General features: G+C 38.5%; 1 protein-coding gene across 3 annotated transcripts; it reads left to right on the top strand.

Annotated features, from left to right (window-relative positions):
• Window positions 1–1,536: 1,536 nt before the first annotated feature.
• Window positions 1,537–27,274, top strand: clcn1b (chloride channel, voltage-sensitive 1b). Of its 3 annotated transcripts, none has more exons than XM_079469199.1 (23): window positions 1,537–1,687; window positions 14,348–14,567; window positions 14,739–14,870; window positions 15,503–15,631; window positions 16,543–16,676; window positions 17,322–17,399; window positions 18,419–18,497; window positions 20,494–20,619; window positions 20,710–20,794; window positions 21,606–21,707; window positions 21,837–21,921; window positions 22,001–22,156; window positions 22,293–22,362; window positions 22,471–22,581; window positions 22,696–22,909; window positions 23,120–23,253; window positions 23,347–23,528; window positions 23,701–23,782; window positions 23,977–24,053; window positions 25,215–25,259; window positions 25,402–25,506; window positions 25,840–25,926; window positions 26,097–27,274. In XM_079469199.1, exons 1-23 carry the CDS (start codon window positions 1,589–1,591, stop codon window positions 26,466–26,468), a joined length of 2,904 nt encoding a protein of 967 aa, XP_079325325.1. In that variant the 5' UTR covers window positions 1,537–1,588; the 3' UTR covers window positions 26,469–27,274. The 3 variants fall into 3 exon arrangements, with proteins under 3 accessions (XP_079325325.1, XP_079325326.1, XP_079325324.1); XM_079469200.1 differs by lacking the exon at window positions 18,419–18,497 and adding an exon at window positions 17,867–17,945; XM_079469198.1 differs by having other exon boundaries at window positions 21,606–21,921.
• Window positions 27,275–27,908: the final 634 nt, after the last annotated feature.

Below are 27,908 nucleotides of genomic sequence, written 5' to 3'. Positions count from 1 at the left end.
CAGACTTTGCTTGCTCACTCTCATCTGTTTCAGTCATCTCTTTAGATTTTTTTTATTTGTGCTCTCCATTCATTTAACGGTGTTTAATGTGGTTCATGGATAACTCAACACGTATTTGGAGTGATTTTACTCTAGTAATTCTCACATATCTTGAAGAGTTTTTGCGGAGGCATATCAATGCTGTCATTATGGGAATGGTAACCATGCAGTATTAAAAATGCAGGGTTATTTTTTACCCATAGTTTGGTCCAAAAGGGACGAAACCCACCGTTGGGTTAAATGAATCCAGAAAATATTTATATTTGATCCAACAATGTGTCGTAACAACCCAGCGTGTTGGAATCAAACTTGTTGATAACACGTGTAATCTCGCTTTAAATGAACTTTTAAAAATCATTTTCCAGTAATACATTATTGGAAGTGTTATGGAAAATGATTGTTCAATATTGTAAGGAGGGCTTTTTTTAATCTTTTTTTCAGTTACTAATATTACCTGTGCCAAGTTCTATTAGTTATTTGGATGCCATTCATACGCATGTGAATACTGAAATACGCAAGCTCATGCGGAAAATTCCATTTTATTTTCCTGAAGCATCAATGTTTTAGTCTGTATTTAGCATAACAAACCTTTGAAATTATATCATTATTTACGATATATCGGTATATTGGAAATAAACAGAAACAGTACAAATTTTCACACTTTTAAAAAGCATTTTCCAATTGTCAATGTCAGAAAACTTTTAGAAATTTCTATAGCACAGGGTGATGATGGGTGACTATGTCTGGAACTTGGTATGTGAGGACAGTATTGTTCATAAAAGACAAAAACGATCAAATGTAACTGTTAAACTGTTGTTATGCCAGAACCTTGTCATTTCTGCGTAGGAGTAATAAATAGGGAAATGTGTTTTTTTTGTGAGGACCTGTCGATGGTCAAAAAAATAGGGTGTTATTTTCGTATTCAGCATGTTAAATATGTTTAACAGTAAAAGGAATATGCGAAACCCACCTTAAACAAAAAATTATTTATTATATAATAGCCGTATCACACAATCCCATTTCGTGCAATAGTAACACAGCAACAAAAGCAACAAAGCGAGCATGATGGAATCTGTGACGTGTGGATAAAAACCTTAAAGCCTTTGTGTGTGATGTCATATCCAGTAGCCGCCCACATGAACAGGGGTCTCTGTAGAAATGCCAAGTTTTCCAATTTTATTGTAGTATTCAGATTATATTCAGTATTCAAAACTATGATATTTTGATGAGAACTTTAGTTACCATTGCCATTTTTCATAAAGGTTATGAATAAGGTGCCCGTCTGCTCGGCCTTGCAGTGTTTTTTGCGTTGTCTGCATGTTAGTGTGGTTGGTAAACTCTAGTGTATCACAGGTAGGCCATACATTGAGAGAGGTTGTCTATCGGTGTGCATGTTGCGCGTATCTAATTGAAGAATCACGTGTGTCAGCGCTTTGCCTGCATGCGTGTTGCGGGTACTGTAACGTAAGAGAGACACCGTGTGCGTCGCTCGGCTTTAGCGGGGTGGTGTGTGTAACTGAATAAACGGGTAAGAGTCTGTGGAGAGTGTATGTGTTTCACCGTGTGTGTTTATTTTTGGCTCAGTGCGAGCGTGTCGATGGCTGCCGATGCGTCGCAAAGGAAAGCTCTGAGATATCAGCAGACCCTGGTCAGTCACTGCCTTTATATGCCTCTCTTTCTCTCTCCCGTTGTTTTGTGGTCTTATCTGAGGCGCTTCGCCGTCTGCCTGTTCGTGGATGGCTTGCTGAGGTGTGTCATGGTCAATCTGATCCGTTCTTCTAACCTAGAAACGCTTGTCTGGGTGAAAATACGTCTCTTTAAATAAGGGAGTCTTTAACTTCAGTAGCCTTTAATTGATTTTCCGTTCTATTCTTGGTGGCGACACGCATGGAGCACGCAGGGGTGGTGTAGTACGACTCTAGGTATGAGAATTGCAACCTGTGTCAGCGTCCGGCCGATTGAAGACAGTCTGTCTTGTAGTAAAGTTTAAACTCAATACTGGAGATTTCGTGGTTGCTTAACACACGTTTATATTGAGTTTTGCAGTTGTTGAGTTGAGTTATTGAGTTGTGCACTTGGTTGCACTGCGACTTTGCTTTATTGCTCGTCAGTGATTTTATGATCGCCATAGCTTTTCGCAAATCTCAAAAGCCTTCAACGCTATTTTGTGTTTCTGAAAATCTCGAATGCCCTCGAGATCATTCGCAATGTCACAGACATGCTGAGCTAAGCAGATCCTGAGATCAAACCTCACCGTTTCCGTCAGCTGTAATGAACCTGCAGTTTTTTTTCCGAGGGTGTGCGTATTTGTGCATTTGTGCTACGCTCCATGTCTCTGCTGCTACATGCTCGCAGAAACCTGAGCATGCAGGTTAAATATACGCCTTAACCTCTCGCTACTGCTGGTGGTCGCCGCTGTTGTATGGCTGCTGCCCGGCCTTGAGTCAGCGGATCGGGTACATGAAGTTATTTGTCAGAGTTGCGTCCATCGCGCAGAAGAGCAGATGACGATATTATTACTGAAAGAAACGGATTGTGCGAGAGAAAAAGAAAAGGTCAAGTGTCGGTTGAAAGGAAATGAGAGAATACAGCGAAAAAAGGTGTCAATTATTTAGCTATCACAAGTCATTAAGATTGCACACATAACCTCTCAACCTTCCATTTCTTCACCTGGCCTCTTCTCGCTTTGGCTCTAGCCATCCTGAGATCCACATCGATTTTCCACTCTTGCTGCAAAATATGGGAAGATGGCCAAGGTGCTTTTTTAACCTTTGTAAGTTGTCTGCATTACTACGTCTCCTGTTCCATTTCGGTCTGTTTTACACACTGGAGGTTTCTGGGGAGAAAATGATCCAGTCAGAGAAAAACTTGATCAGATGCTCTGGTCTATAATCAGAGGCAAAACTATAGTGGCACCTTTGTGCTTACAAAGCAAAGTTTTAGTGTTGTTGAGGGTATTAGATTAATGGCTGTAACAAGAGTGTGTGAATAATATTGCAATGACAAAAATGGTGACTTAACATACAGTATACAGCCATGGGTACAAATTAAGAAACCATTTTAAAATTATTTGTGGTTTTTCTGAATTTAGGCAAAATTATTATTTTAGTTTTATTCTGTGAACTACAATATTTCTCTCAAATTTCAAATAAAAAGATGGTTTGTGTTTGCATTTATCTGCAGAAAAAATGAATTGCGGCGAAACAGGTGAAAATAACAGAAAGGATGCTCTGTATTTTTTCAGATCTCAAATACTGCAAAGAAAACAAGTTCATGTCCTCTTTTAAGCAATGCAACAGTCATATTTGTACATGTATTTAGTTAAAGTTAAAATAAAAATGTTCATGTGTCTTGGCATGCTGTCAGTCTTTCGCATTGCTGTTGGATGACACTCCTGAGGTTGGATTTTGTTGAAATTCAACAGACTGGCCCCAATACTTCTAGAAATGCTGATTAAATGAAAATTTGGAACGGTCTTTAATTTATTCAGCTGCGTTATACAGAAGTGTCTTTATTCAAATGTGAAATACAGAGAGGTGTGTTCGATTTCAATGAACGATTAGGGGAAAGAATATATAATATGCTTGTTGTAGAAACAGTAGAAGTTAATAGGAAGAACCAACATGTCGGTGTGTGTCCGTTCACTTAGAGATACTGTATGTTGAACAGCACCGCGTGTTGTTTTGACGGTCAACAGTTAAGTGATTTCACTTCCAGGTCACACAGCTGTGAATGACCCCGTCTTTAACAGAGAGACCTCTGGGAATCTGACTGATGACTGACAGCAATGAACAGACACTGAGACAGAAAGACAGTGAGTGTAGAGGAAGTGTGCAGCACATAAAAGTGATTTGGAACTAGTGCTTCAGTTCATTATTGGGCAGAAATGCAAATCAAGTTTTGATCATGCTTTTTATTGAACGTTTTCTTGAGGACAGTTTGCACTGCTTCGAAATCTAAACCGATCTATAAACCAGGGGCGATTCTAGGATTTTCATTTTAGGGGGGCTCAGCCCCCAATAAGGGTATGATTAAAAAAATATTATTTGACTATTAGGGTAGGTTTGTATACTACTAACCTTATTGCTATCCACTATTTCATTGTATTCGAGAAGTGTATGTATAAGAATATAGACAAAACATGTATTAATGTAATTGTCTATTGGAAATATGTTTAATCTGTTCTATATTTATTTCTATTTATTAAAAATAACAACATGAATTATCAATTTGCCACTTCTATAAATCAATTACTTAAAATAAAACACAAATCCCTTTACTCTACTCTTACTCTAATGTATCATGATACACAAATGATTCATTATTACTTAATACAAAAAAAATATTTAATATTACAAAACAAAATAACTCCACATGATGTTTCTCTCTCTGTGCCATTTGTTGCTTTCAGACAATGATGTGTGTATTTAACCATTTCTGGGCATGGCTGCACAATGTAATGCCGAGATAAACAATAAAATGTTTTAAATTTTAAAAAGTAAATTAAAATAAATCATGATCGTTTTCTAAAGTATGTTTTCATAGGTGTTAATCGCTTCATTTTTGTTGGAAGAAAAAACAACTACCACACTGTAGCGAAGACGTACTGGTATTGGATGAGAAACCGAACCGTGTATTGGTCCAGTAACATTATGTAAACTGCAATTACAAGAACTGCACCGATGCAGATGTCATATCATAGCAATCTATCAATAAATGCGCACACGCACGCACACACACACACACACCTTGTGCTCTCTGATGTTCGCTCTGCTCGGCGCCCCTGCGGATTGAAAAACGCACTGAATCCATGCAGACTCAGATCAGGGGAGGAGCCGAAACTTGACGCAGCGCGCCGCCGTTACAAATGAGTTTTTAAAGGGGACTGAAGCGATCACAAATTAATTAATCAAATAATTTTTTAGGGGGGCTGGGCAGAAGTTTAGGGCTGAAGCCCCCCTAAAAAGGGCCTAGTGACGCCTCTGCTATTAACCTTGTGGGTTATTTTCAACACAGCAGGGTCAAAAGGGATGAACCCAACCATTGGATTGTAAATAAACTTATGCTGGGTCAAATCTAAAGCACTTTCTGAGTTAATTTATCCCAGTGGTTGAGTTTGTCACTTTTTGGCCCAATGCTGGGTTTAACGCTGGTCCAAAAGAACTTCCTGTTTCAGTTTTTTAACACTACACGAATGATTTAACAAAACACAACCACCAGAACCTTTATGACCAAACCCAAAGGTTAAACGAATATGTTTAAAATGTAATTTTATATGTAAGATTAAAAATAAAACAAATGAATAAAAATGGAACCTGAAGTCCCTCCGGACCCGTGTTTACATCATGCAGACTATAAAACCAATTTTGCGTGTGCTTAAATGTTTGAAATTACTTTTGTAGACAAAAAAATGTAATAATGGCAACACATTATTTATAAGTTAAACAAAAACAATATTAGGAAATCGATGACATGGACCAAATAATGAAGAAAAAGCAGCCAATAACAGCCCATAATCCGTTTTAACAACTTTTCAAAAGATTCCCAAGGTGAAACCCCAAGACTGCCTGATGAAATGCAAAGGGTACAGTAGTTAACAAACTCTAGCCAAAATATAGCATAGTTTTGATTAATTTTAGTCACATAGACTAAATTATACATTATTGTTGTGTTATTCCATAGTTTTGATGGGTTAACTCTTATTCTAACATCTAGAAAAACCTTGTGATCTGTAGTATAGTGGTTCAAATCACTGTTTTATGTGGTTAATGATTAAAATCACTATGAGTTTTACCATCATTTTAATTCATAGACAACAAGAAATTAATTGACAATTGACGTTCAACATCATTTGAAGAAGTTTGAAGTCAGTGGACCTCGGTCCAGACAGGATTAGGAAACGACCGCTCTGTGAATTAACAGCTGCTGACAGCTCACACAATCTTTGAATGACGTCCAGTGCATCGTGGGTAATGTGGTTTGCTTCTGTGTTCACCAGCAGGACATCCCCTATAAGGCAGATACAGTTACTAATATTTCAGTGTTTTCTGAAGGTGAAAAGGACGAGGAAAGAAAGAAGGAACGTAGATAAACCGCATAGGAAAGATAATCATGATAAAGGGACCCATCAACACTTTTGAGACCGTCCTGAATTTTGATCAAATTCTGGTGAGATAAAATCATTATTATTATTTTCTCAGACGTGGCTTTGAGTTGAAATTGCTCAAATATTTTATGGAAATGCTTACATCCACCGTAAGACTTGGGTGTTTAATATGCCTAATATTATTTTTATAACCACATTTGAGTTTATGTTCTTTTCGGTTCAGCTTAAATAGATTTGTTCAGTAACTTTCACATATTGTCATATCACATGTACTAGACAGCTTTACAGAGTGGTGCAGTGTTTCCGCACTGAGCCTCTGTCATATATATTTTTTATTTGTGGATAAATCAACATAAATAATTAAACTATTGATGGAATATTCTGCTTCATATTGTCAATGCAAATCCTATTAAAACATGTTATTGTTTGTATGTGTTGTTGGATGTTATGCAATTGCTTATTCCAAACTCCTGTCATTCAATGTACAGCTCAGATTTTATGACACATACATGTGGACGTTCTGAATGCCATATTTGTGTTTTTAATTAACTTTCAAAGTCACTATGCCCTTCAATGCTTGTGTCTGTTAGCAACATCCACTCTCTCTCTTTTCTTCTCTTTCTTGCTCTCTCTCTTACCCTCTTCCTCCCTCTCTGTCTTTCGCTCTCTCACTTTTCACCTATTTCATTTGCTTTCTTGCCTCTAATCCACGAAGGGTCATCCATAGGCGGAGTTTCACATTTTTGCCTGGAAGGTCATCTACCGGCAGACCAATAGCTCTGATGTTTTTGAATACCATATTTTCCGTAAGCATTTCATTTTTACCTTTTTCAAGGGTGATCGGCGATGCGATCGCACATTTCACTCGATCCATTTCATACGTGCTTAGTAAAGGACCGATGCTGTTTTTTCACAACTGAATTACTGCATTGTACTAAGTACTGCGAAAGCCCGGAAGATGCTCGCGAGATTCTTTTTTCCACAGTTCAAGAGGAACTTTCTGCACAAACACCAGAAAAATCATCACAAAACCTTTTCACCTGCGTCCATATTGCCTCCCATGAAATCTCCTCTCTGCAAAGCTGGAGATGTGTTCTCAGGCTCCTTACTGCTGAGGCTGCATCGGCCATGGTTTTACTAGCACCTGGCAGTCTTTTGTGTGTTTCGTGTACAACTCTAAGAACTTCCTCAAGAACAATTATGGAAGTAATGAAGCTGAGACTTGTCATGTGGTGATTCAATCCACTTTTCTCCCTCTTCCAAGTCTTTCTAACAGCGAGTGATGGCAGCATACTGTGATTTGACAGCATAAACACATCTATATTTGCAAGTCCAACGGGTTTTGCTTTGATACGTTTTAATGTCTCTGTTCACTGTGCATGATTCAACGAGGACAAGACCCAGCTTATGCGCCATGCAATGAACATAAAACACAGCAAAGGGAGATTCCTCTTTGATTCCTTGATGAACACCACTCAAATGTCCCAACGTTACAGAGGCTACATCCTATGCCTTTGCAGTTATGGGAATGTCCTTCAGCCCACACGACTGCAATCCTCCTTTATTGCCAGAAACAATCCCTTAGTATCACCAGAATTGGAACAGTCAACGAAGCAAATAAATGGCTCCTTTATCTGAAGCCCCTCTGTGTATCTAATGCAAACAGAAAGTTGCTCGGTGTACTTTTTCTACACGAACGAGCTCTGCACACAATGCAACAATTGCGTTCTGAACTTCTCGGCTTGTGCAGTTAAAATATTTGGACTGCGTGGATTTGAAATCAGGGTTGTATTTTGAGAAACAATAATTCCCCCTTGTTTCTGCATCAGCATCTTCACGGTGTCCGTGGAAAGGCAAGCCTAGTTCAGATCGCAATTTTACAATATTAACAGATTTGCTGTTAATGCTGTGAAGTACTGTCTGTTTTTTTCTACTGTGCTTTGATGGCTGTGTGACAGTCATGCTGCCGCAGACCCTGTCGTACCAGTCTGTTTGTAGCTCTCCCACAAATGCCTTATAAATAAACCCGTGAAGCATGTTTTGTGAGCTTCTCTGACAGCTTTTTCAAGTTCCAAGCTCCCACTTTTGTAAACTGTTCGTCTGTGCCTGATCTTACAATATTTGAAGAACAGGGGCGACAGGAGAATCCAAAGGTACTCTATCCATGGGAACTTGAGGTAGTAAAAGGAAGAGAACGCACGATTAACATGTCCAATTTGGTGCCTAGGTAAAGAATAAATGATGGGCTGTTTCAGCCCTGTAGCTTTCTCCCTGAGATCGTTGACATGTCTTGATCCGGCTGAGGGTTGAGCGGGTGACGCGGTAGCGGTACTGCTGGTGCTGCAGGTTCCACGGACAGATGTGTTCTCTGACGCGAAGTCGATTGCTGTGTCCTTATGAGCAGCAGGAGAATAAAAATCAGACATTTCACTCTTTTAGCTGTAGGTTTGTTAAAAAAACTTTGAATATCCATCTCTTGACGTTTAGGAATGAGAGGAGCGTCTACTCACGCGATACTTTGAGATTTGCGCGCCAAAACATTAATGTAAAAAGAATTTAAGCGTAACTTACTCATTCTACACACTAAATTAATAAAAATAATATAAATACAATTGAGAAAATTCATAGCTCTGGCTAAATTGATTGGCTCTGGGCCCGCCCACCCCCAAACTCCGCCTTTGTGGTCATCTGATTTTTGCTACTCTAATATCTTGATTTTAGAGATCTAGATTTCTAGACACTTTTATTTGGAGAGATGAGGTGTGAGATGTACAAGTGGTTCTTCGGAATGATTCCCTTTAGAACATGTTTCTACACGATCTAACCTCCAGTAGAATTACCAAATGTGAGTTGGTTCAGGCAGATCAAAGAATGTCAAAGAAGAGATTTTAATGTTACTTCATGAAACACATTTGTTAAGTGTTATGATAATTCATTTTGACATATCAGACATATCACTGTGGCAGGGGTCTGTTTGGGTGCATGTCTGGTCTGAGGTAAATGCGATTGTACACTGATCTGAGCTGTGAGCTTCAATACATTTTGAAGTTAGAGTTTTCAAGTTTCATAGGTGTCATCAAATGAGGAAGTGTTTGGAACAGGACCTCTGTTAAAGCACACCGTGGAATCGGTTAGAGGAAAACAGCGGACCCGAAGAGCAAAGGGAAAGAGTCTGTTTGGAAGACAGCAAGAGTGATAAAGAGAGAGGGTGACAAAATGGGGTGATGTTAAGTAAATGTTTCCCTGTCCTGTCTCTCACACTGTCACTCTAAATCAGTGTCCCATGTTGAGAAAATTAAAGAGGCAATGATAGACACAGCCTTGGATCCCTGTTTCTCTCACACAAACTCTAGTCTCTAACTTGTCATGATAGTGTGTTGGGTGAGAAGAATTACAAACAGATATGTCTTGTTCAATACATTTCATTCTTTGTTCTGTGAAAACTCCTTTCACATGTCTGTTTCGTGCATACAGGTATAAATAAATGTTGTTGAATAGCTGGTTAGTGTTAGATGTTCAGTGGACGAATGTGCATAAGGAAGTCCATAATACAGTATGACTAAGACCACAGCTGCACATGAGGTAGGTTTGCCTTTGTCTCTATTATGGATGCATGTTATAGATGTAAAGAATATATTGATAAGGAATTCCTTTTGGAGTCCAGCTGTTTTGTTGTTTCATTTAACATGGTAGTATACAGCATTGGTTCTCCAACTGGGGGATGTGGTCCCGTGGGGGGGGGGGGTTCAAGATGAATCCAGGGGGTCACAGATTTTGTGCCATTTTATGAAATTTACAAATCTAAGTTAAGGATTATAGGTTGTTATTTTGGGGGCCGCAAAGCGATGCACAAAGGGGACAACGGAAAAGTTTGACCACTGGTATACAGTATCTAAAAACTTGACAATAATGTTTACGTTTAATTCTACACATGTGACCCTGGATAACAAAACCAACCAGTCAATATTTGTACGTACATTGTAATAGAACATTGTATGGGTAAAAACATTTCTTTTATGCCTAAAATCATTAGGATATCAAGTAAGATCAGGTTCAGGTTCTTAACATCAATAAAGATCTGGGGACATATTTAACTGTGGATAAGGGGCATTTTTTATCACTGTGTGCACCATCTTGTGTTATTGCTGCCAAAAAAACACTTTTTCATTTCATATGGCCATAGAACCCTGCTTGAAGTTCCAGTACGGCAGATTAACATGGTGGAGTTTCTTTTTGCATGAGAGCAGAAGATTTGTTTCTTGAACAGTGTCCCAAACAACTTGTGGTGATGGAGGTGCAGTTTTCCTTCATTTTTATTAAATACTTTCTGACGCCAAAATTAAACAGATTACTGCAATTTTCCACTTTGGCCACTCAAATTTGCTTTCTTGCTGTGGATTGAAACAATATAGCCACACATTCTGTTTCAAGCAGATTTTCAACAACTCCAGTCTATTAAAACTTCTTGATCATGGCCCTGATGTTGCAAATGAGATTCTATTGTTTTAAGTAATTCCTAAAGCCATTTGGTATTTTGTGTGGCTCCACAGAACTATATTGCACATCAGAACTATATTCTTTGGTTTTATTCATCGTGATGAATGATTAAGGGGGTTTGTGTTACTAATATTTATTCTCCTGTACAACAAGAAGTCATGACTGGACACCTTAGTGTGCTCAGAAAATGTAAATATCAATGGGAATAAACTTGGGAGATATTTTACTCATAAGAAGGGTTCCAACAATTGTGACATCAGAGTTTTTTTTATTCCCCCACTTCAAATTGTTTTACTTTAATGAAACGTTGGAAATATTGTAGATTTTTTAAATAAAAGATAAAAGGAGAAACAATGAAGATTTACTTTTACAGCCTTCTTTGCTCAAGGGTGCCAATAGTAATGGATGGCACTGTATATTGTTATAATCTACTAATACAAAGGAAAACTCAAAAAAAAACTGTAATTTTACTTTTTTCCACGTATTTTGGAACTATGAGAAAAAAGTTAAATTACAGAAAATACTGCCAATTATAGGAAACACATGTAATGTAACGTTAAATACATTTTTGTTTTGTTTACAGGATTTATTTACAGTGAATATGATTAATATTATTAAATCTATTGCTTTGTTTTGATTGTCATTCTCCTTCCTTTTTTATTTTAAAAGCTTTTATGGAAATGAGAATACAAAGCAAATGCAAATATTTATTTACATCCATCTTGTATTTGTTCATTTTTATATCATCTTTATATATATTTTAATTTTTTATCTGATCATTGAAATGAACGAGTGATTATTGTTTGTGAGTGCATGAGCATACCGAATCTGATCTCCGCAGCACCACGTGGGATCTGTGCCGCTCATGAATGTGTGTGCATGTAGTCGTGTGTATTGCGTGTAATGGAAGGAAGGTGAAGAATGTCCATCTCGGTAGATCGCTTCCTCCTCTACTGGCTAATATCCAGTGTGATCCGTCCACGGGTCTGTGTCAAGTTAGACATGGGTTTGGCCTTTTTGTGGTTTGGGCACTATTGCTTTTTAAAATAGTTTTAGGTGTAAATTTAGGGTCAAAGCTTGTGTGTGTGAGAGCGTATGAGAGAGAAAGCATATATGTGGTTTGGGAGGTGCTCGGGGGAGATCTTTTTCCATTCTGCCCTGTTACGCATAGCCTGACTATTTCTGTCTGACATATACAAATGACTCAACGTCCCACCACACACACACACACACACACACATGCAGTGTTATCGATTCACTGCACATTCTGACTTTCACAAGCACACACATACAATCAAGGCAATCTTTAGAGCGCTCAAAACAAGAATAAGAGTAAATAAGAATGTGTTAAGAATCATATTCCATATTCACAAAACTGTTCTTAAGACAAAATATAAGATTGTTCTTAAGAGAAATGATAGGAAGTTCGTAAGAATGTTTGTTTGTGCGATTTCAAACATTTCTTCAAAAGTTCTCCAATATTTTCTTAACAACATAATATAACACTCGCTTGTTTAGGTTTATTAGATAAACATATACACACAAGTGCATAACAAGCACATTTCATTCTTATATAGCCTACAGTATATATATTAGCATTTGATCCAATTCAATGTTATTTATATAGTGCTTTTCACAATGTGCATTTTTCCAAAGCAGCTTTACAGGGGAAATTAAAAACACAAAAAAGATAAAACACAGAACATGAATAGTTTAACTTGTTATAAAAACACCTAGTAAAGAATATCTAATGTCAGCAGTCTCCCGGTGGTTTATTTAGCATATTTTGCATTAAGTGAATGCTTGGCTGAAAAGATGCATCTGTAATCTTGATTTAAATTGGGCCTCGAATAGTATCAGGAAGGCTATTCCAGAGTTTAAGTGCTACGTATGAGAAAGCTCGACCCCCTTTGGTGGATTTAGTTATTCTAGGTATTATCAAAAGTCCTGAGTTTTGAGATCTTAGAGAGCGTGATGGGTTGTAGTGTGATAGAAGCTCTGTTAGGTAGGTAGGGGCTAAACCCTTTAAGGCTTTATAAGTGATTAAAAGAACTTTAAAGTCAATACGATTCTTAATGTGTTGATAAAGTTGATAACATTGGGGTTATGTGATTGTATTTTCTGGATCTCATAAGAACTGTTTATTGATGATGCAGGAAAACCACTAAATTGTGCATTACAGCAGTCAAGTCTTGAGGTCATAAATGCATAAGCTTCTCTACGTCAGCAACACAGAATATTTAGTTATTTGGTAACATTTCTTAGGTGGAAAAAGGCTGTTTTTGTGACATTTGAGATGTGATTTCGAAATGACAGGTTGCTGTCTAATATAACGCCTAGATCTTTTACTGTATTTGTTGGAGTAACTGTACATCCTTCAACTTGCAGTTTATAAACCGAAATATTCGGTTTACGTGTCTTTGGTCCGATAAGTAATATTTCTGTTTTATTAGAATTTAAAAGAAGGGAATTACAGGTCATCCAATGTTTTATATCTTCAATGCACTCTGCCAATTTGGATAGCTGTGAGGAATCATCTGGTCTTGATGAGATATATAGCTGAGTATCCTCTGCATAGCAATGGAAGCTAATTCCATGTTTTTTAATAATGTTTCCGAGGGGCAGCATGTATATGGAGAACAGCACGGGTCCCAGAACCGATCCCTGAGGTAATCCATAATTTACTTGCGTTAGATTTGATGATTCCCCATGTAAATAAACAAATTGATGTCTGTCTGACAAGTAAGATCTGAACCATTGTGCCTGTCCCTCAATACCAGTACAATTGTGTAAGCGATCTATAAGTATGTTATGGTCTACAGTATTGAACGCAGCACTAAGGTCAAGCAGGACCAGGAGTGAGATGTTGCCTTTATCTGATGCTATAAGCAGGTCGTTTATAATTTTAATGAGTTTCAGTGCTATGATGAGATCTAAAGCAATTTTTCCTGTATGTCATTATTTTGAAAGAAAGAGCACAACTGAGTGCTCACTACTTTTTCTAGTATTTTAGACAGGTATGGGAGATTTGAAATCAGTCTATAGTTTCCTAGTTCATTTGTATCTAAGTTTGGTTTCTTGATAAGAAGCTTAATGACGGCCATCTTAAAGGGTCCTGGGACATGGCCTAGATTAATTGACGAGTTGATAATGTTATAAATGGGCTCAATTGCAACAGGTAGTAACTCTTTAATAATTTAGTTGGTATTGGGTCTAATAAGCAAGTTTTAGGTTTAGATGTTGCAATAAGTTTAATTAAATCTTCCTGTTTTATAGGTGAAAAACACTGTAACTTTTCTTTTGGAGCGGTGGTTGGTACTAATTCATAGGACAGACTTGGAGGTTGCAAGCGTTAAAAATATACTTATTATTATACTTTCAGTGTATTACTACAGCATAATCCTTTTTTTTTCAAGAACCGTCTCAAGAAGTTCCTTACTTTTTTCTTAAATTAGAATTCAATAAAAAACATGTCAGTTAAACATAATATCTTCTCAAGAATGTTTTGTGAATCCGGCCCCATGTCTTCTGTGATATTCCCGCGCTGAATCATCGGCAATTATTTTTCGGAGGTTGTTTACATTGATTGTACTCAGTGCAGATGTCATTAGGTCCCGGTGTTTTTTGCTAAGCATTGTGGGTATTATAATGATGTCAAGGGCTTGCAGATAATTCCTAGTTTCCTGATAATCGTGTCTTTTTCAGCTGTATGGAGAATATAGGGAGCAGCTGGGTAATGTTGCCAGACGGGAGGCTACGCGTCTGTTAACGGAAAGGCAATGGAGGAGACATGCTGGAAATGCCAAAGCAACCCGGAGAAGCCGCGGCCGTGTACATCATGCCGGTCTGGAGGCGGGGCCCACGACTCAAGGATTAAACCAGTCCTCCTCTACAAAAAAGCCCCGCCCATATTCCAAATGCCAAGGTAAGTGACAACACATTAAGGCAAAAATTTATTCTTACAGTATTATAAAAACAATACAAATTGGTTAAACCCACGTTTTAACACGAGTGGTGTTTTTAGACCTGAAGCCTGCATTTTTTATATAATAGCCTGGAATGGTCGTTGCATTTATGTAACGCATTTGTATTGCAGATTGCCTGGCCAGAATTCAGAGGTGTATTGTGACAAAGCTTGGGGAGGACTGGATCTTTCTGGTTCTCCTGGGTCTCACTATGGCTCTGGTTAGTTGGAGTATGGACTATGCCAGTGCCAAGAGCCTGCAGGGTATTAAACAACTTTCTCTGTTCTCTCATATACTGCAAGACACTCATATACTGGCCGAATATAGATCTGCATGTGTCATAATCTGTGCAGCTTTCTCGTATTTTATGAGCCTAACACTTGAAGCATGTATATAAGCAGTAAAGTCTGAGAGGCCTTGAGTGTCACATTTCTTTTATTAAAGGTTACTATATAAAATATATGCATTTGGCAGATGCTGCAAATGCAAAGTGACCTGCAGTGCATTTAAGATTTCACACCAGTTCCAGCTTCATGAACCTTAAATAAGACATAAATATAAATTATAAGTCAAATGTCTTTAATGGTTTTCTTAAAGTGCCATCTTTGTTCTAAATCTTCCCTGGCCTGTATAGTAAGGTTAATGAAATAATTGTGCAGTAGGTTTTGCATCATAGCTGTGATTATGTCTTATATTTTAAGATATTTTAAAAGGTTGGAACTGTTTATTTTGTAAAATGCACTACAAGGGTATTTTTAAATGTGTGTGGCTGTGTATTATGCCTTAACCTAATCAGTTATAATACATGACTGCTCTTGCTATAGTATTTATGCATTATTAAAATACAATAAAGCATCATCAACATTATATGATAACCAAGCTCTCTGTCTCTTAGCATATAAATGGATGTATGGAGAGCTGAAGGGAAATGTGGCTCTCCAGTATCTGGCCTGGATCTCATATCCCATCATCCTTATTGTATTTGCATCCCTCTTCTGTCACCTGGTATCTCCACAAGCTATAGGTGTGAACATCTTATCTCTACTCATTCTTGCCTTGATTTCGCTTTATATTGTTCCCTCGACACACATACATCTGCTGAAAAATTTAAGAGACCACTCCAAAATTATTTACTTATTTTTATTAACTATTTATAGGTGTTTGTTTATTGTAAGACATTTTACTGCAATGATTTTGTTTCATTCTGTGAACTAGTGACGGCATTTCTCTTAAATTACTAATGAAAATATAGTTTTTTTTATTTGCATTTAGTTACAGTAAATTGAAGCTTACCAAACTGGTCAAAATAAAAATATAGATGCAATGTTTGCAGAGCTTGAATACTGCACACTGTATATATGTGAAAAATCTGTTAATAATACAGTAAAATTCTCTTAATTGTATTTTGGAAATTCATCAAAGAACTTTAAATTATAAAATAAACTGCAAATTTATTGTAAAGTGACATGAAAAATTTGTGCATTTTTACAGGTATTAACAATAAAATCTGTAGTTTTTTTCTAGTATCAGTTAAAAAATGAACCTTTGATTGAATTCGCCTGATTTTTTACAACTTTCAGGCATCTTTGCAATGTCTCAGTCTTTCACATTGCTGTTCTGAATTATTCTGCAGTTGTAGTATCAATGTTCGCATTTAAAAGAGTCCAACAGTTACCCATAGCACATTAAATCTCCCAACCATACGTTCATCCAAAATAGTGTCATCTCGCCTTTTTTTCTCCTCTTCATGTCACAATTGTTTCTATAGTTTTTCAGTGAGCCTGTATCGCACTTCAGGATATAAGCCAATCTTTTTTCTCATCTTCTATAATCACTGTGACAAGATCTTCAGTGCGTGTAAAATTGTGTTTGTCTTTTTGGGGATTCATTGCTCGCTTATGGTACTTCTCTCAATCTCATGTCTCTGTGTCTCAGGCTCTGGGATCCCTGAACTCAAGACTATTCTGAGAGGTGTGGTGTTAAAGGAATATCTCACTCTCAAAGCATTTGTGGCTAAAGTCATTGGTCTTACGGCTGGTCTGGGCAGTGGGATGCCCATCGGAAAAGAGGTGGACCTCTATTGTTTCTTTAATTTAATTTAATATATATCATCATAATACTGTGTATACAATATTACATTTGTTACATAATTTTGTATTATTCTATCTTCTTCCCTGTCCGTCTATCCTGTCTATCTGCCTATCTATAAATCTGTCTGTCTACCTACACTGTCCGTCTATCCTGTTCCTCCCTCCGTCCTTCTGTCTGTCTGTCCCTCTACCTACCTACCTATCTAAATACCTCCCTACCTAAATACCCAACTACCTACAATGTCCGTCTATCCTGTCCCTCCGTCCTTCTGTCTGTCTGTCTGTCTGCCAATCTACCTACCTACCTACCCTGTCCATCCTGTCTCTCTGTCTGTCTGTCTACCTACCCACCCTGTTCGTCTATCCTGTCCCTCCGTCTGTCTGTCTCCCTACCTAAATACCCACCTACCTACCCTGTCCGTCTATCCTGTCCATCCTGTACTTCCGTCCGTCTGTCTGTATTTCTATCTATCCATCTATCTATCCATCTATCTATCCATCTATCTATCCATCTATCTATCCATCCATCTATCCATCCATCCATCCATCCATCTATCCACCTACCTACCTACCTACCTATCCTGACTAATGACATCGCCTGTTTAATGACATCCAAATCCTCAGGGTCCGTTTGTGCACATTGCCAGTATCTGTGCGGCAGTGCTGAGCAGGGTCATGTCCATCTTCACCGGTGTGTACGAGGTAAAAAATCAGCCCCTGTGAGTGAATGTGTATGCGTGTGCGCGCAGGTGGCATGAGTGCTCTCGTGTACTCTTCAGAAGCTGCAGACCTTAATGGCTGATCTAGGATCAGGTTACTCACATCCTCTCACTCTGCAATAGCCATTAGGAGGCTTGTTCTACAGTATTATCAGACAGATGCCTGATCTCTGATCAGCGGTTAAGGGCTACCGCTCTTGAATTTCATCCTCAGTTTAATATGCTGCGCTGTGTGTCTATACTGTATGTGTTTTTGTTGTGATTAGATTTTGGACTAAATTCATATTTCTCTCCTCCCGTTCCCCATCCCCTTCTCATCCCTGACCTATTGTTTCTTCTCTAACATGGTCATTTGTATTAACAGTGATGGTCTGGCATGTGTATTAACTTCAAACCCATTGAATGCGTGTGTCCTGATGCTTTTATTTGAACCCCACTCAAACCACCCAGAATAGCGCCCATGTTCAGGATCTACTGGTCTGTGCCTGTGCGGTGGGAGTGGCCACCTGTTTCGCCGCCCCAGTGGGAGGCAAGTCACGCCATGTTTCCCCATGTACATAAACACTCTACGAAAGAAAATCAACACACGGCTGATGTATTTGATGAGCTTTTCTATTTGCCCCTTGGGTTTCTGCTATAGTTTTGGTATGTTTAAAGCTTTGGTTTGCATTTGGATGAATTCACACTCACTGGCTCTTCTCTAAAGTCACACGTTCAATTCACCCTTTTGTTTATTCTCTGCTTTATCAATCATTTCCTTTATGGTTTCTTTGAGCTCCATCTTTTCTTCTCTTTCTTTTCTCTGTCCCACACAATGTACTCACTGACAATGTTAATACTACGCTTCTCCTGACATGCCTTCATGTTCCCACTAACATCGTCATCCTCCTCTTTCCCTTCACCTCAAACTCCCTCTCTCTCTCTCTCTCTCCCCCCCGCTCTCTCTCTCTCCCTCTCTCTCTCTCTCTCTCTCTCTCTCTCTCTTGTGTCTGGTGTCAGTAGAACCCCTATGGTTACACAGACATTCTGACGGTAGGATGTGCTGTTGGGGTGGGCTGCTGCTTTGGGACTCCCCTCGGAGGTAAACATTTCCTTTTCTCTCTCTCTGATTAAAGTCCCTCATATCTTTCTCGATGTTTTCGTGCCTGCTGAATAATTAACTTCATCAACACTTCACGGTTAAAAGCACCCGAGTGTTATAAATTCATATGCTGTGCGTGGTTTATGTTTATTAAACAGCGTATATACTCGGAGGAGTGTGATAAAGCATCTTTAAAGTATGTGTGTGTGTGTTTGTGTGGATTTTTAAAAATCATTGGTGCGTGAAAAATCATTCTCATAAGCACGAACAACTCCGATGTTTCTTTCTCATTAAATTCTGAAAGGCCATGTGTTTTAACTTTTTATATTTACATACATCATTTCTTTATCATAGCTTAAAGGGACTGTTCACCCAAAATCAAAAATTACAATTCATTCATCATTTACTCATCCTCATTCCAAACCTGTATGGCTTTCTTCTGCAAAACACGGAAGAAGATTTTTTGAACAACATTGGCCACCATTGATTTCCATGGTAATGTATGAACGCAAACCCACTGAATCATTTAAAAAAAAAATCTTCTTTTGAGTTTCATAGAGTCACATATAACATACTGTAAGGGTGAATAAATGATGACAACATTTTCATTTTTGGGTGAACCATCCCTTTAATATGCAGAGGAAAATGTAAGTAAGCCATTCATACAGGAAGTAAAGTGTAAACTTTGTGGCACTATTGCAAACAGTGTCACGGATGTGTGAGGAGAAGAACCCAATGGCAGGCAGACACGGCGATGAAGGGGTTAACAGATAATTTATTATACAATAAGACAGAAAACAAAAACCCACGAGGGGGTAAAACAAGACAGGATAAATAATAGGGACAACCAGGACACAGACTAACTAGACTGGGAAAACAATACTAAGAACAAGACTAAACTAACTGACCAAAACAAGGACTAGAGACACGACGCAAGACTTATCCAGAGCATATAACATGCAGCAAACAAGGTACAGAATACAATGAACGAGCACAGGACAATGAACATGAGGATGTTTTATAGGGGAAACAAACACAGGATAATTGACAAGGGTCAGGTGCGGGTAATGAAACACTCAGGGAAGGTTAACGAGGAAACGAGATGGCGGGAACAAAGACACGGACCAGAGAGAGAGCATAGAAAGCCGATAGCCAACATCTCTCTCTCACATGAAACACAAGACTTTGTCATGAATCTGCCTCAAGACCAAGAATAGACATGACATGAAGGCAGATTCATGACAGAAGCCCCCCCTTTAATGAACACCTCCAGGTGTTCATCAAGGGGTAGACTAACAAGACAAGGCAGACTGGGAACACGACAAGACAAGGCAAAACAAAGAAAACAAGATCAGGGGCAAACAAGCATGCAAAATCACAGGGTTGGGGTGAGACAATAAAAATAATAAACATGGGAGGGGGGGTGGAGGAACAACAAAGTTCACGGGAGGAAGTCCAATAGGGTAAGGATAAGGTGGGAAAGTCTTAGTTCCCGGGGGCGCTCGCGAGCGTGGAGTCCCCGGGGACTTGATGGGAGCAGTCCTGGGTGCCCAAAAGAATAGACATGACATGAAGGCAGATTCATGACAAACAGTCTGTCCTCATCTGTTCATCACTTTACTAGTTAGTACACTGCCCAGGGAGTGGCAGGGTTTGGTGGATAATGACATACTAATTCAGTTTGGACATTTAGGAGTGAAATGTGACCCATCGATTTCTCCGGTTGTCAGAGCACCTCGGGCGACACAACATTGTGTCCAAGAAACCTGCTTAAATGTATTATTTGTGTAATTGTGTTTGGTGCTGCTTGTTGCTGAGAAATAAACCCTTTAACTTCACCAGGAGAGACATTATTCTTTTTTTTCCCCCCGTTTTTGTCCCTACCGCTCATATTCTCTCGCTCCCTCTGAAGTCTCTCTCTTGAACTCTCACATGCTTTCGCTGCTGTTATTTAACTCTATTTTTTCTATTTTTATGCTCGCTCTCTCTCTCTCAGGTGTGTTGTTTAGTATTGAGGTCACGTCAACATATTTTGCAGTGAGGAATTACTGGAGAGGATATTTTGCTGCCACGTTCAGTGCTTTCATATTCAGAGTACTTTCAGTGTGGAACAAAGATTCTGGTGGGGATGAGACACAAACACACAAGCTGATATGATAAATCAAAATAAAATATATTGTATTGCTGATATACTTTCTTTTGTTTTTCACAGTCACGATAACAGCACTCTTTCGAACAAACTTTCGTATGGACTTCCCCTTTGACCTGCAGGAACTGCCAGCTTTTGCGATTATCGGGTGTGTGAGATCCTGTATACAGAATTCTACATACAGTGTATACAGCAGTGGCCAAAAGTGATGTCCAGAGGGAAATTTGTACAATATTTCCCTCGAATGCCCCCTCAGATTGGATGGAATCTTCAAAATATGAGGTGTATGGTATACAATGGACAAAACTCTCATCTTTTAATGTATGTATTGGACAGAATGTTTTTGGCAAAAAGCAATCTACAGCACATCCAGGAAATGTCTTTTATTTGAATATATATAAAATTTACAATGATTAAAATGCACAGGAAATAAAGCACACACCGAGTACAGTTTAATGAGTTATTCCTATTTTGTTGAACCTCTCTTTAGCAATTCTTTTAGTCTTTCCTAGCCTCCTTACATTTCTTCAAAGCTGAGCTTGCGTTTTCACCAAAGCCAACTATGATACATGCATACAACATTTTAATCTATATTTAATCATAAATGTAACTTTATAGAAATGTGTCCTACATCATAACATATAAATATACATTTTAATGATGTAAAAAATATATTAACAGTCTTCTAAATGTTTGCTGCATGTCACACCATTGGACACATGTGTGGTATATTTCAAGTTTCCAAGGCTGGACATCACTTTTTCCCGCGACTTTGTGTGTAAATAAATAGATTGTATCGGTACATGACCAATATGAAGTCAAAATCTTTTCATGTAATACATCAGTGCTCAAATAAAATGTTTATTTAAATAGATAGAATGTTATATCTAATGTTAAGATTTTTACTAGATGTCTGGCTGAGACAAAATGTTTCTTAATGTCTGTGTGTGTGTTTGCAGGATTTCATGTGGGTTTTTAGGAGCGTTCTTTGTTTATCTGAACAGACAGGTTGTTCTGATAATGCGGAGACAGACGGCACTTACGCGATTCCTAACAAAACAGCAAGTCACCAAATACACATTAATAACTTGTTATAACAAAATGTATTGCTCTATTATTACGCCTTATTTTGCAATTGTACATCCAGCACAGTTTAATAATTGCTTGTTTGCGTGTTTGTTTTACTGTAGCCGGTTGCTTTACCCCGGTGTCGTGACACTGATTATAGCCTCTTTGACTTTTCCTCCGGGTTTTGGACAGTTTATGGCAGGAGAGGTGTGTATTTACGTGGAGGTTCACAGACCATATGCTCTTAATGTGGAGTTTTTTTGAAAATGTCTCTTTTGTCACACAGCTGATGCCCAGAGAGTGCATTAATTCACTGTTTGATAACTTCACCTGGACGAAGATTTCAGGTTCCCCCATGCCACCTGGACTGGGCAGATCTGCTGCCTGGCTCCACCCCCAAGTCAGCGTTTTTGTCATCCTTCTCCTTTTCTTCATCATGAAGGTGTCTTTTTATTTTGTGTTCATCTGCTAAACTAATATAATGTATTTATATTTTAAAATAAATAATGTATTATAATATAAAGGATGTTATTTGTAATGAATTAAAGTGTACATTTTGATCTTTCTTTATGACATAGTTCTGGATGTCTGCGGTCTCTACAACAATGCCTGTCCCGTCTGGAGCTTTCATGCCTGTTTTTATCTTGGGTCAGGCATTTTTTGTCAGGATCTTTCGTCAAAATTTTCGATGATATTAACAAATTAATTCATGTGATTTGTGATGTGAGGATAATCATATGTTACTGAAACAAGCAGGCGCAGCATTCGGACGTCTGGTGGGTGAGATCATGGCCACGCTCTTTCCAAATGGAATTCTGTTCGATGGGATCGTGTACCAAATCCTTCCCGGAGGCTACGCAGTTATCGGTCTGAAAACGTTTTCGTCCCTGCCAAACCCTTGACATCCATCAAAGTTCCACAAACTTCATCTTTTTGTCCAGTCATCTCGAAATTTTCCTCCTTCCGTTTTCTGACCTCTAGGGGCAGCAGCGATGACCGGGGCAGTCACACACACGGTTTCCACAGCGGTGATTTGTTTTGAGCTAACAGGGCAAATTTCACACATCCTGCCCATGATGGTGGCCGTGATCCTCGCCAACATGGTGGCTCAGGGTCTGCAGCCTTCTCTTTATGACTCCATCATTCAGGTGAAGAAACTGCCCTATCTCCCTGAGCTTGGGATCGGACACATCAGGTACTGCTCCCGGAATGCTTATATGGGATATTGAAGTTGATAATTGTATCTTTGACCTCATTTTCTCAATCAATATAATTTTTTTGAGTTTCCCTGATGATTTGGCTCTTTAATGCCCTGCACCAAGAAATATATATTTTTTTTACAGAAACTACATTGGCTCTTGAATTCAAATATATGTTTCCCTGTCTTTTTTTCTTTGCATGGCAGTAAGTATAATATCTTTGTGGAGGACATCATGGTGAAGAAAATAAAGTTTCTATCACCCCAGTCCACATACCGAGAACTGAACGAGCTCCTCGACTCCACGTCCCTCAAAACCATCCCACTCGTCGACTCCAAAGGTCTGTATTGCAGAATGAAGGAAAACTGAGGATTACGTTGTGTCTGTTGGATTAGGAGGAATTTACTGAGTTCAAGAAATCCTTTTCTCGCAGAGTCGATGATTCTGTTGGGCTCCATCGAGAGATGTGAACTTCAGGCTGCCTTTGATTGGTGGTTGTCAGCAGAGAGGCGGGTTTATAACCAGAGTGAGGGCGTGCCCAGCCCCGGGTCACAGGTCAGCTGGGAGTGCTTCCCTTTTGTGGATGAGGAGGTTGGAGAGGAAAATGGAGAGAAGGTGAGAGGAGACGTATTCGCACACAATGCTTCCTTTTGTTTTGCTCTGATGCGGATCTTCAGTTCTCTGATCTGACATCAATACGCAACATTTTATGCAAAGTAAATGTTCTTTTCTGAAAACACATTATCATGGTAAACTAAGCGTATACTATAACTGAAATGATTAACAGGCTAACACGGTCTCTGAAGAGCGCAACGGCCCACTGGGGTCCACTAAAACCACAGACATCCCCTCTAATCACACCACAACTGGTGAGTTAAAACTGTTGCCCAGCAACAAGCTTGTTTTAAATATTCAAGCTCATTGGCATTCAAACACTTTCTTTTAACTCTTTATAATACAAATTCAGGCTCAAATATGCGATATTGTAATATGTTTGTTTGTGATTTCAGGACTTACCTTTGTAGGATCTCATTGATAATAATGTAGTGTTCTTTAAATACAGGTGCCCTACAGGTCATGAGGAGAACTCTGCATCGCCTTTTCTCATCCTCTTCCTCATCGCCACAAAGTGAGCCAGAGGTGCGTGCAGTCATATATAAAATCGTCAATTAGGACGGCACCTGGCGAGTCTAATTCTCCAGAACAGAGAAGAATTACCAGTGAATGCTTTAAATAACAGTTTTAGTTTGAGATTAAAGTGGATGTAATGGTGGATTCACTTGGTGATTCGAACACAGAAATACTAAGCGATACGTTGACCATGTTCAGCATGAGAGGCCAGCATATTCAACATAGTAAAGATAGCATGAAACACTGTTGCACCCCCCCTTTAAAGCTACAGTCTGTAACGTTTGCCTCTATATCGCCATCTCTCTTTGGAATATAGATTTGCAGGTTACTTTACGTACTTATTTTTACACGTGTTGAAAAACAACTGACATTTTCTGCGAAATCGGCAGTGACAGCTGATAAAATAATTGTTTTCATACTTATTAAATACAATTTTATTCATTTTTTGTAAAAAAATTACAGCTATAATATAAATGGTACCCATAAATACTGAATATAAATAGCGCATTCTCGAAATAAAACGATATCCCTGCAACAACGAATTTCTTTCTTTTTATTTTTGCAGTTGAGTTTGCCAATGGGGTTAAAATAATCGACTTGAAAGTTTATTTTCCTTGCCCAATTGGCACATATCTTTGCTTGTTTTAAGATTGATTCTTTTTTTAGAAAACAAGACTTTACCTATTAAGTTATTTAGCTTTTTAATGAAATCCGTCTTCATTTAAGAATCAAGATCATACAATTGCACTGGAAGACATAAATTAGTATACATGTGAAAATCTTTCCGAGGATTTTCAAATTCAGATGAAGAAGTGATTTACGCAGTGGCTTGCCTTGGTTTAGTTTCACCCCATCACAAATCATTCCTGTAGCTGGCATAATTCATCTGTAGATGGAGACAAATCTCCCATTTAATATCTGTCATTTTGAAAGCGGTTGGAGCTACATTTTGTCCTTTCATACCAGCACAGTTTCCCAGAGTTAGCAGCTCTCACCAGCAGATGGCTTCAAGCGTGCCGTGTGAAGTGTTTAGAGTTGCAAAAGAGGATGAAAAATCTAAAGGGTTATTTTTAGTGTGAATTATGATGCTGTTCTCCAAACGTTCGTGCACTACACCCGCTATTGGTCTGCCTCTCATTTCTCTGAATGTCCTCTATATTCTCTCTCTAGAGCCCGACGGCCCCTCCTGTAGCCGATAACATGACTCCTGAAGAGGTACTGTGTTGAATTGATTTATTCCCACTGCCGTTCAGAGTCAGATAGGTGACAGCAAGCACGGCAATTCCCTGCTATCTGTGTGCTGTCAGTCACAATCTGTGGCATCATGACTCAGATTATGTGTTGTTGGGTTATTCAGATCAAAGCCTGGGAGGAGCAAGAGCTGGATAAGCCGATCGACATTGATCAGATCCGCGTTGACCCATCACCTTTTCAGCTGGTGGAGAGAACATCTTTGCATAAGGTCATCGCCAATCCGATTGAAATCATATCCAAAACACTGTTATATTGGGGATTTCTTATTCCTAATAAGCGAATTGCAAACAAGGCTTTATTTCTTTGTAGGACTGTCTCATTATTTCATGACCTTTGGGAAATACACACTATCTCCGTAGGAAACAACAGCATTGTATTCTGCGTCTCAAGCTTTATATATACAGTGACTCCAACAAGTATTTGGAAATTTAAGCTGCTTAAAAAAATTGAAATGTAATTGCATTGGATGCTAAAATGGCATTAATGTTTAAGAAAATGACCAATATGACACACATGCATATAATTATTGTTTTTTTTCCAGACTCACACTTTGTTTTCTCTGCTGGGTCTCAGCGATGCCTATGTAACCAGTATTGGTAGACTGGTTGGGGTGGTGGCACTAAAAGAGGTAAAGATGACTACTCCCCTTTTATCAAGTTTGCCAAATTGGCACAAGCATTTTATCAGTAAATGTAAAAATACAAACTAAAGATTTTTACATTCATTTCATTTTTACAACATTTTTGAACATTAAAAATACTAAATAAATTATATGAAATGATTTGAAAAATCATCCAGCTCCAGAAAGCGATCGAAGGTTCGACCCGCAGCGGAGTGCGACTACGTCCCCCTCTAGCCAGTTTCAGAGACGCAAGGCGCAAGTCCAAAAGACCGTCCCATTCCGCCTCCATACCGTCCTCTCCCACGCGGGACAGAGAGTTATGGAGCGAAGGGGTGATTAGAGAAACTAAAGAAGATTCCGTCAGCAGTTGTGTCCAGACGACCGGGATGGAGTGTAATATCGCCATAGGCAACGGCAGCAGAAGTTCCAGTAATACATCTCAGGAGGAACTGTCTTCACCTTCATCCACGATCCCACTCTCTTCTCTTCATTCCGTGCCTGAAGGAAAACCGAATGCTGATAGAGAGAGCGACGAGGATCCTTTATAGTCTATTGTTTTTCATTTTTCTCTAATTCAGCCTTCCAAGGGGAGATAAACCTTATTATGGTGCCGCCTTCAGGCCCAGGACGGGCCGCACAAGAGATGCACACATTGTTTTTTTAAAGGGTTTGTCTCCAGACCGGACTCTCTTAGAGGTTCTTCTTGAGTTATGTGCATCTATAAATTTGTACATATGGACATGTCTCACTGAATATCATTGCTACGGCTCCTCATGTTTGTCATTTTTCACAATCAATCACTTTTTAAATGTTAAAGTTCACCAAAATCACAAATTCTGTCATTATTTACTCACTTTCTCGCATGGAAATCTATAGGGGATTTTTGGTAGAAATCACATTTATAGTGACCAAAAAGAACAGAAAACATCAAAAAGCCACCGTGACTGCAAATTTACAAGAAAACTGAGAAAGTCGTGTCATTTTCAGAGGATTTTTATTTTATTTTATGAAATATTTCTGGCGCCCCAGCTGCCAGAAATTTTTTTGTGTAATTTTTTCACCGGATGTAAATGCTTGATGGTCAATATTTAAAAGAACACGAGGGCAAATAATTACAGAATCTTGTGACCCTAAAACATGACTTGTGTTAATCCTAATAATAGTCTGGTACATTTAGCCATTTTCTTATATTTTTTATTAAACTAGTTAATTTAGATTTTAGCACACAAAGCACATTTTTAGATTGCCAACATATAATTTTCTACCGCGAGCGAAATAAATGCATAATTGAATCGCGTAAAAAACTGATTTTTCATCATTTTTAATTCGTTATCATTAAATATTTGTTTGTTATAACAATTGATGCATATCATGTGTCTATACTTATGTCGTTTTAATGGTCTCATTCGCATGCAGACATTTTTTCGAATTAAGGGCACGGAAAGAAATATATATCAACGATGTCTTAAAGTTCCAGTGTATCAAATTTAACAGCATCTAGCGGTGAGGTTGCGAATTTCAGCCAACAACTCACTCCACTTTTCCCCCTCCCTTTATAAGCACTATGGCACTGAGATGGTGACTAAGGTGTCGTCATGTTTTCGCTTCTTTGCAAAGGAGTATTTATGCATTTATTTAGGCAGCCACATTCCACGCAAGCGGACCCGCGGTGTATGTATAGAAATAGCTCATTCGAATTAATAAAAACATAACGCTTCATAAGGTCTTAATATACCTATAGACATAGTTATGTAGATTATATTGCATTTCTGTCACTCCTCCAAATAATCACTCACAGCACCTTTAAGAAGACACAAATGCTTTCTCATTTATTTCTTTGTTCTTCATAATTGGTTGGGAAAATGAGGAATATTCATATTTTTTTAGGATCAAGAAGGTGTTTTCTTCGTGCAGGAAAAATAAACTGATAAAAACGAGAGAAAGTGATAGAGATAGAGAGAATTAAATGGAGTAAGAGGAAGAACGGA

This window comes from Barbatula barbatula, assembly GCF_947034865.1.
Source record: "Barbatula barbatula genome assembly, chromosome: 12".
NCBI classification, from domain to species: domain Eukaryota; kingdom Metazoa; phylum Chordata; class Actinopteri; order Cypriniformes; family Nemacheilidae; genus Barbatula; species Barbatula barbatula.
This window is presented reverse-complemented; position numbering and strand designations above follow the sequence as displayed.

What these genes read in the sequence shown, in the direction of transcription:
- clcn1b (XM_079469198.1), top strand. Translation starts at nt 1,589, where the DNA reads ATGTGTTTCACCGTGTGTGTTTATTTTTGGCTCAGTGCGAGCGTGTCG. An exon ending in TCCTTTTCTTCATCATGAAG is followed by an intron (nt 22,157 to 22,292) that starts GTGTCTTTTTAT and finishes TTTATGACATAG; the next exon opens with TTCTGGATGTCTGCGGTCTC. An exon ending in CGCCACAAAGTGAGCCAGAG is followed by an intron (nt 24,054 to 25,214) that starts GTGCGTGCAGTC and finishes TTCTCTCTCTAG; the next exon opens with AGCCCGACGGCCCCTCCTGT.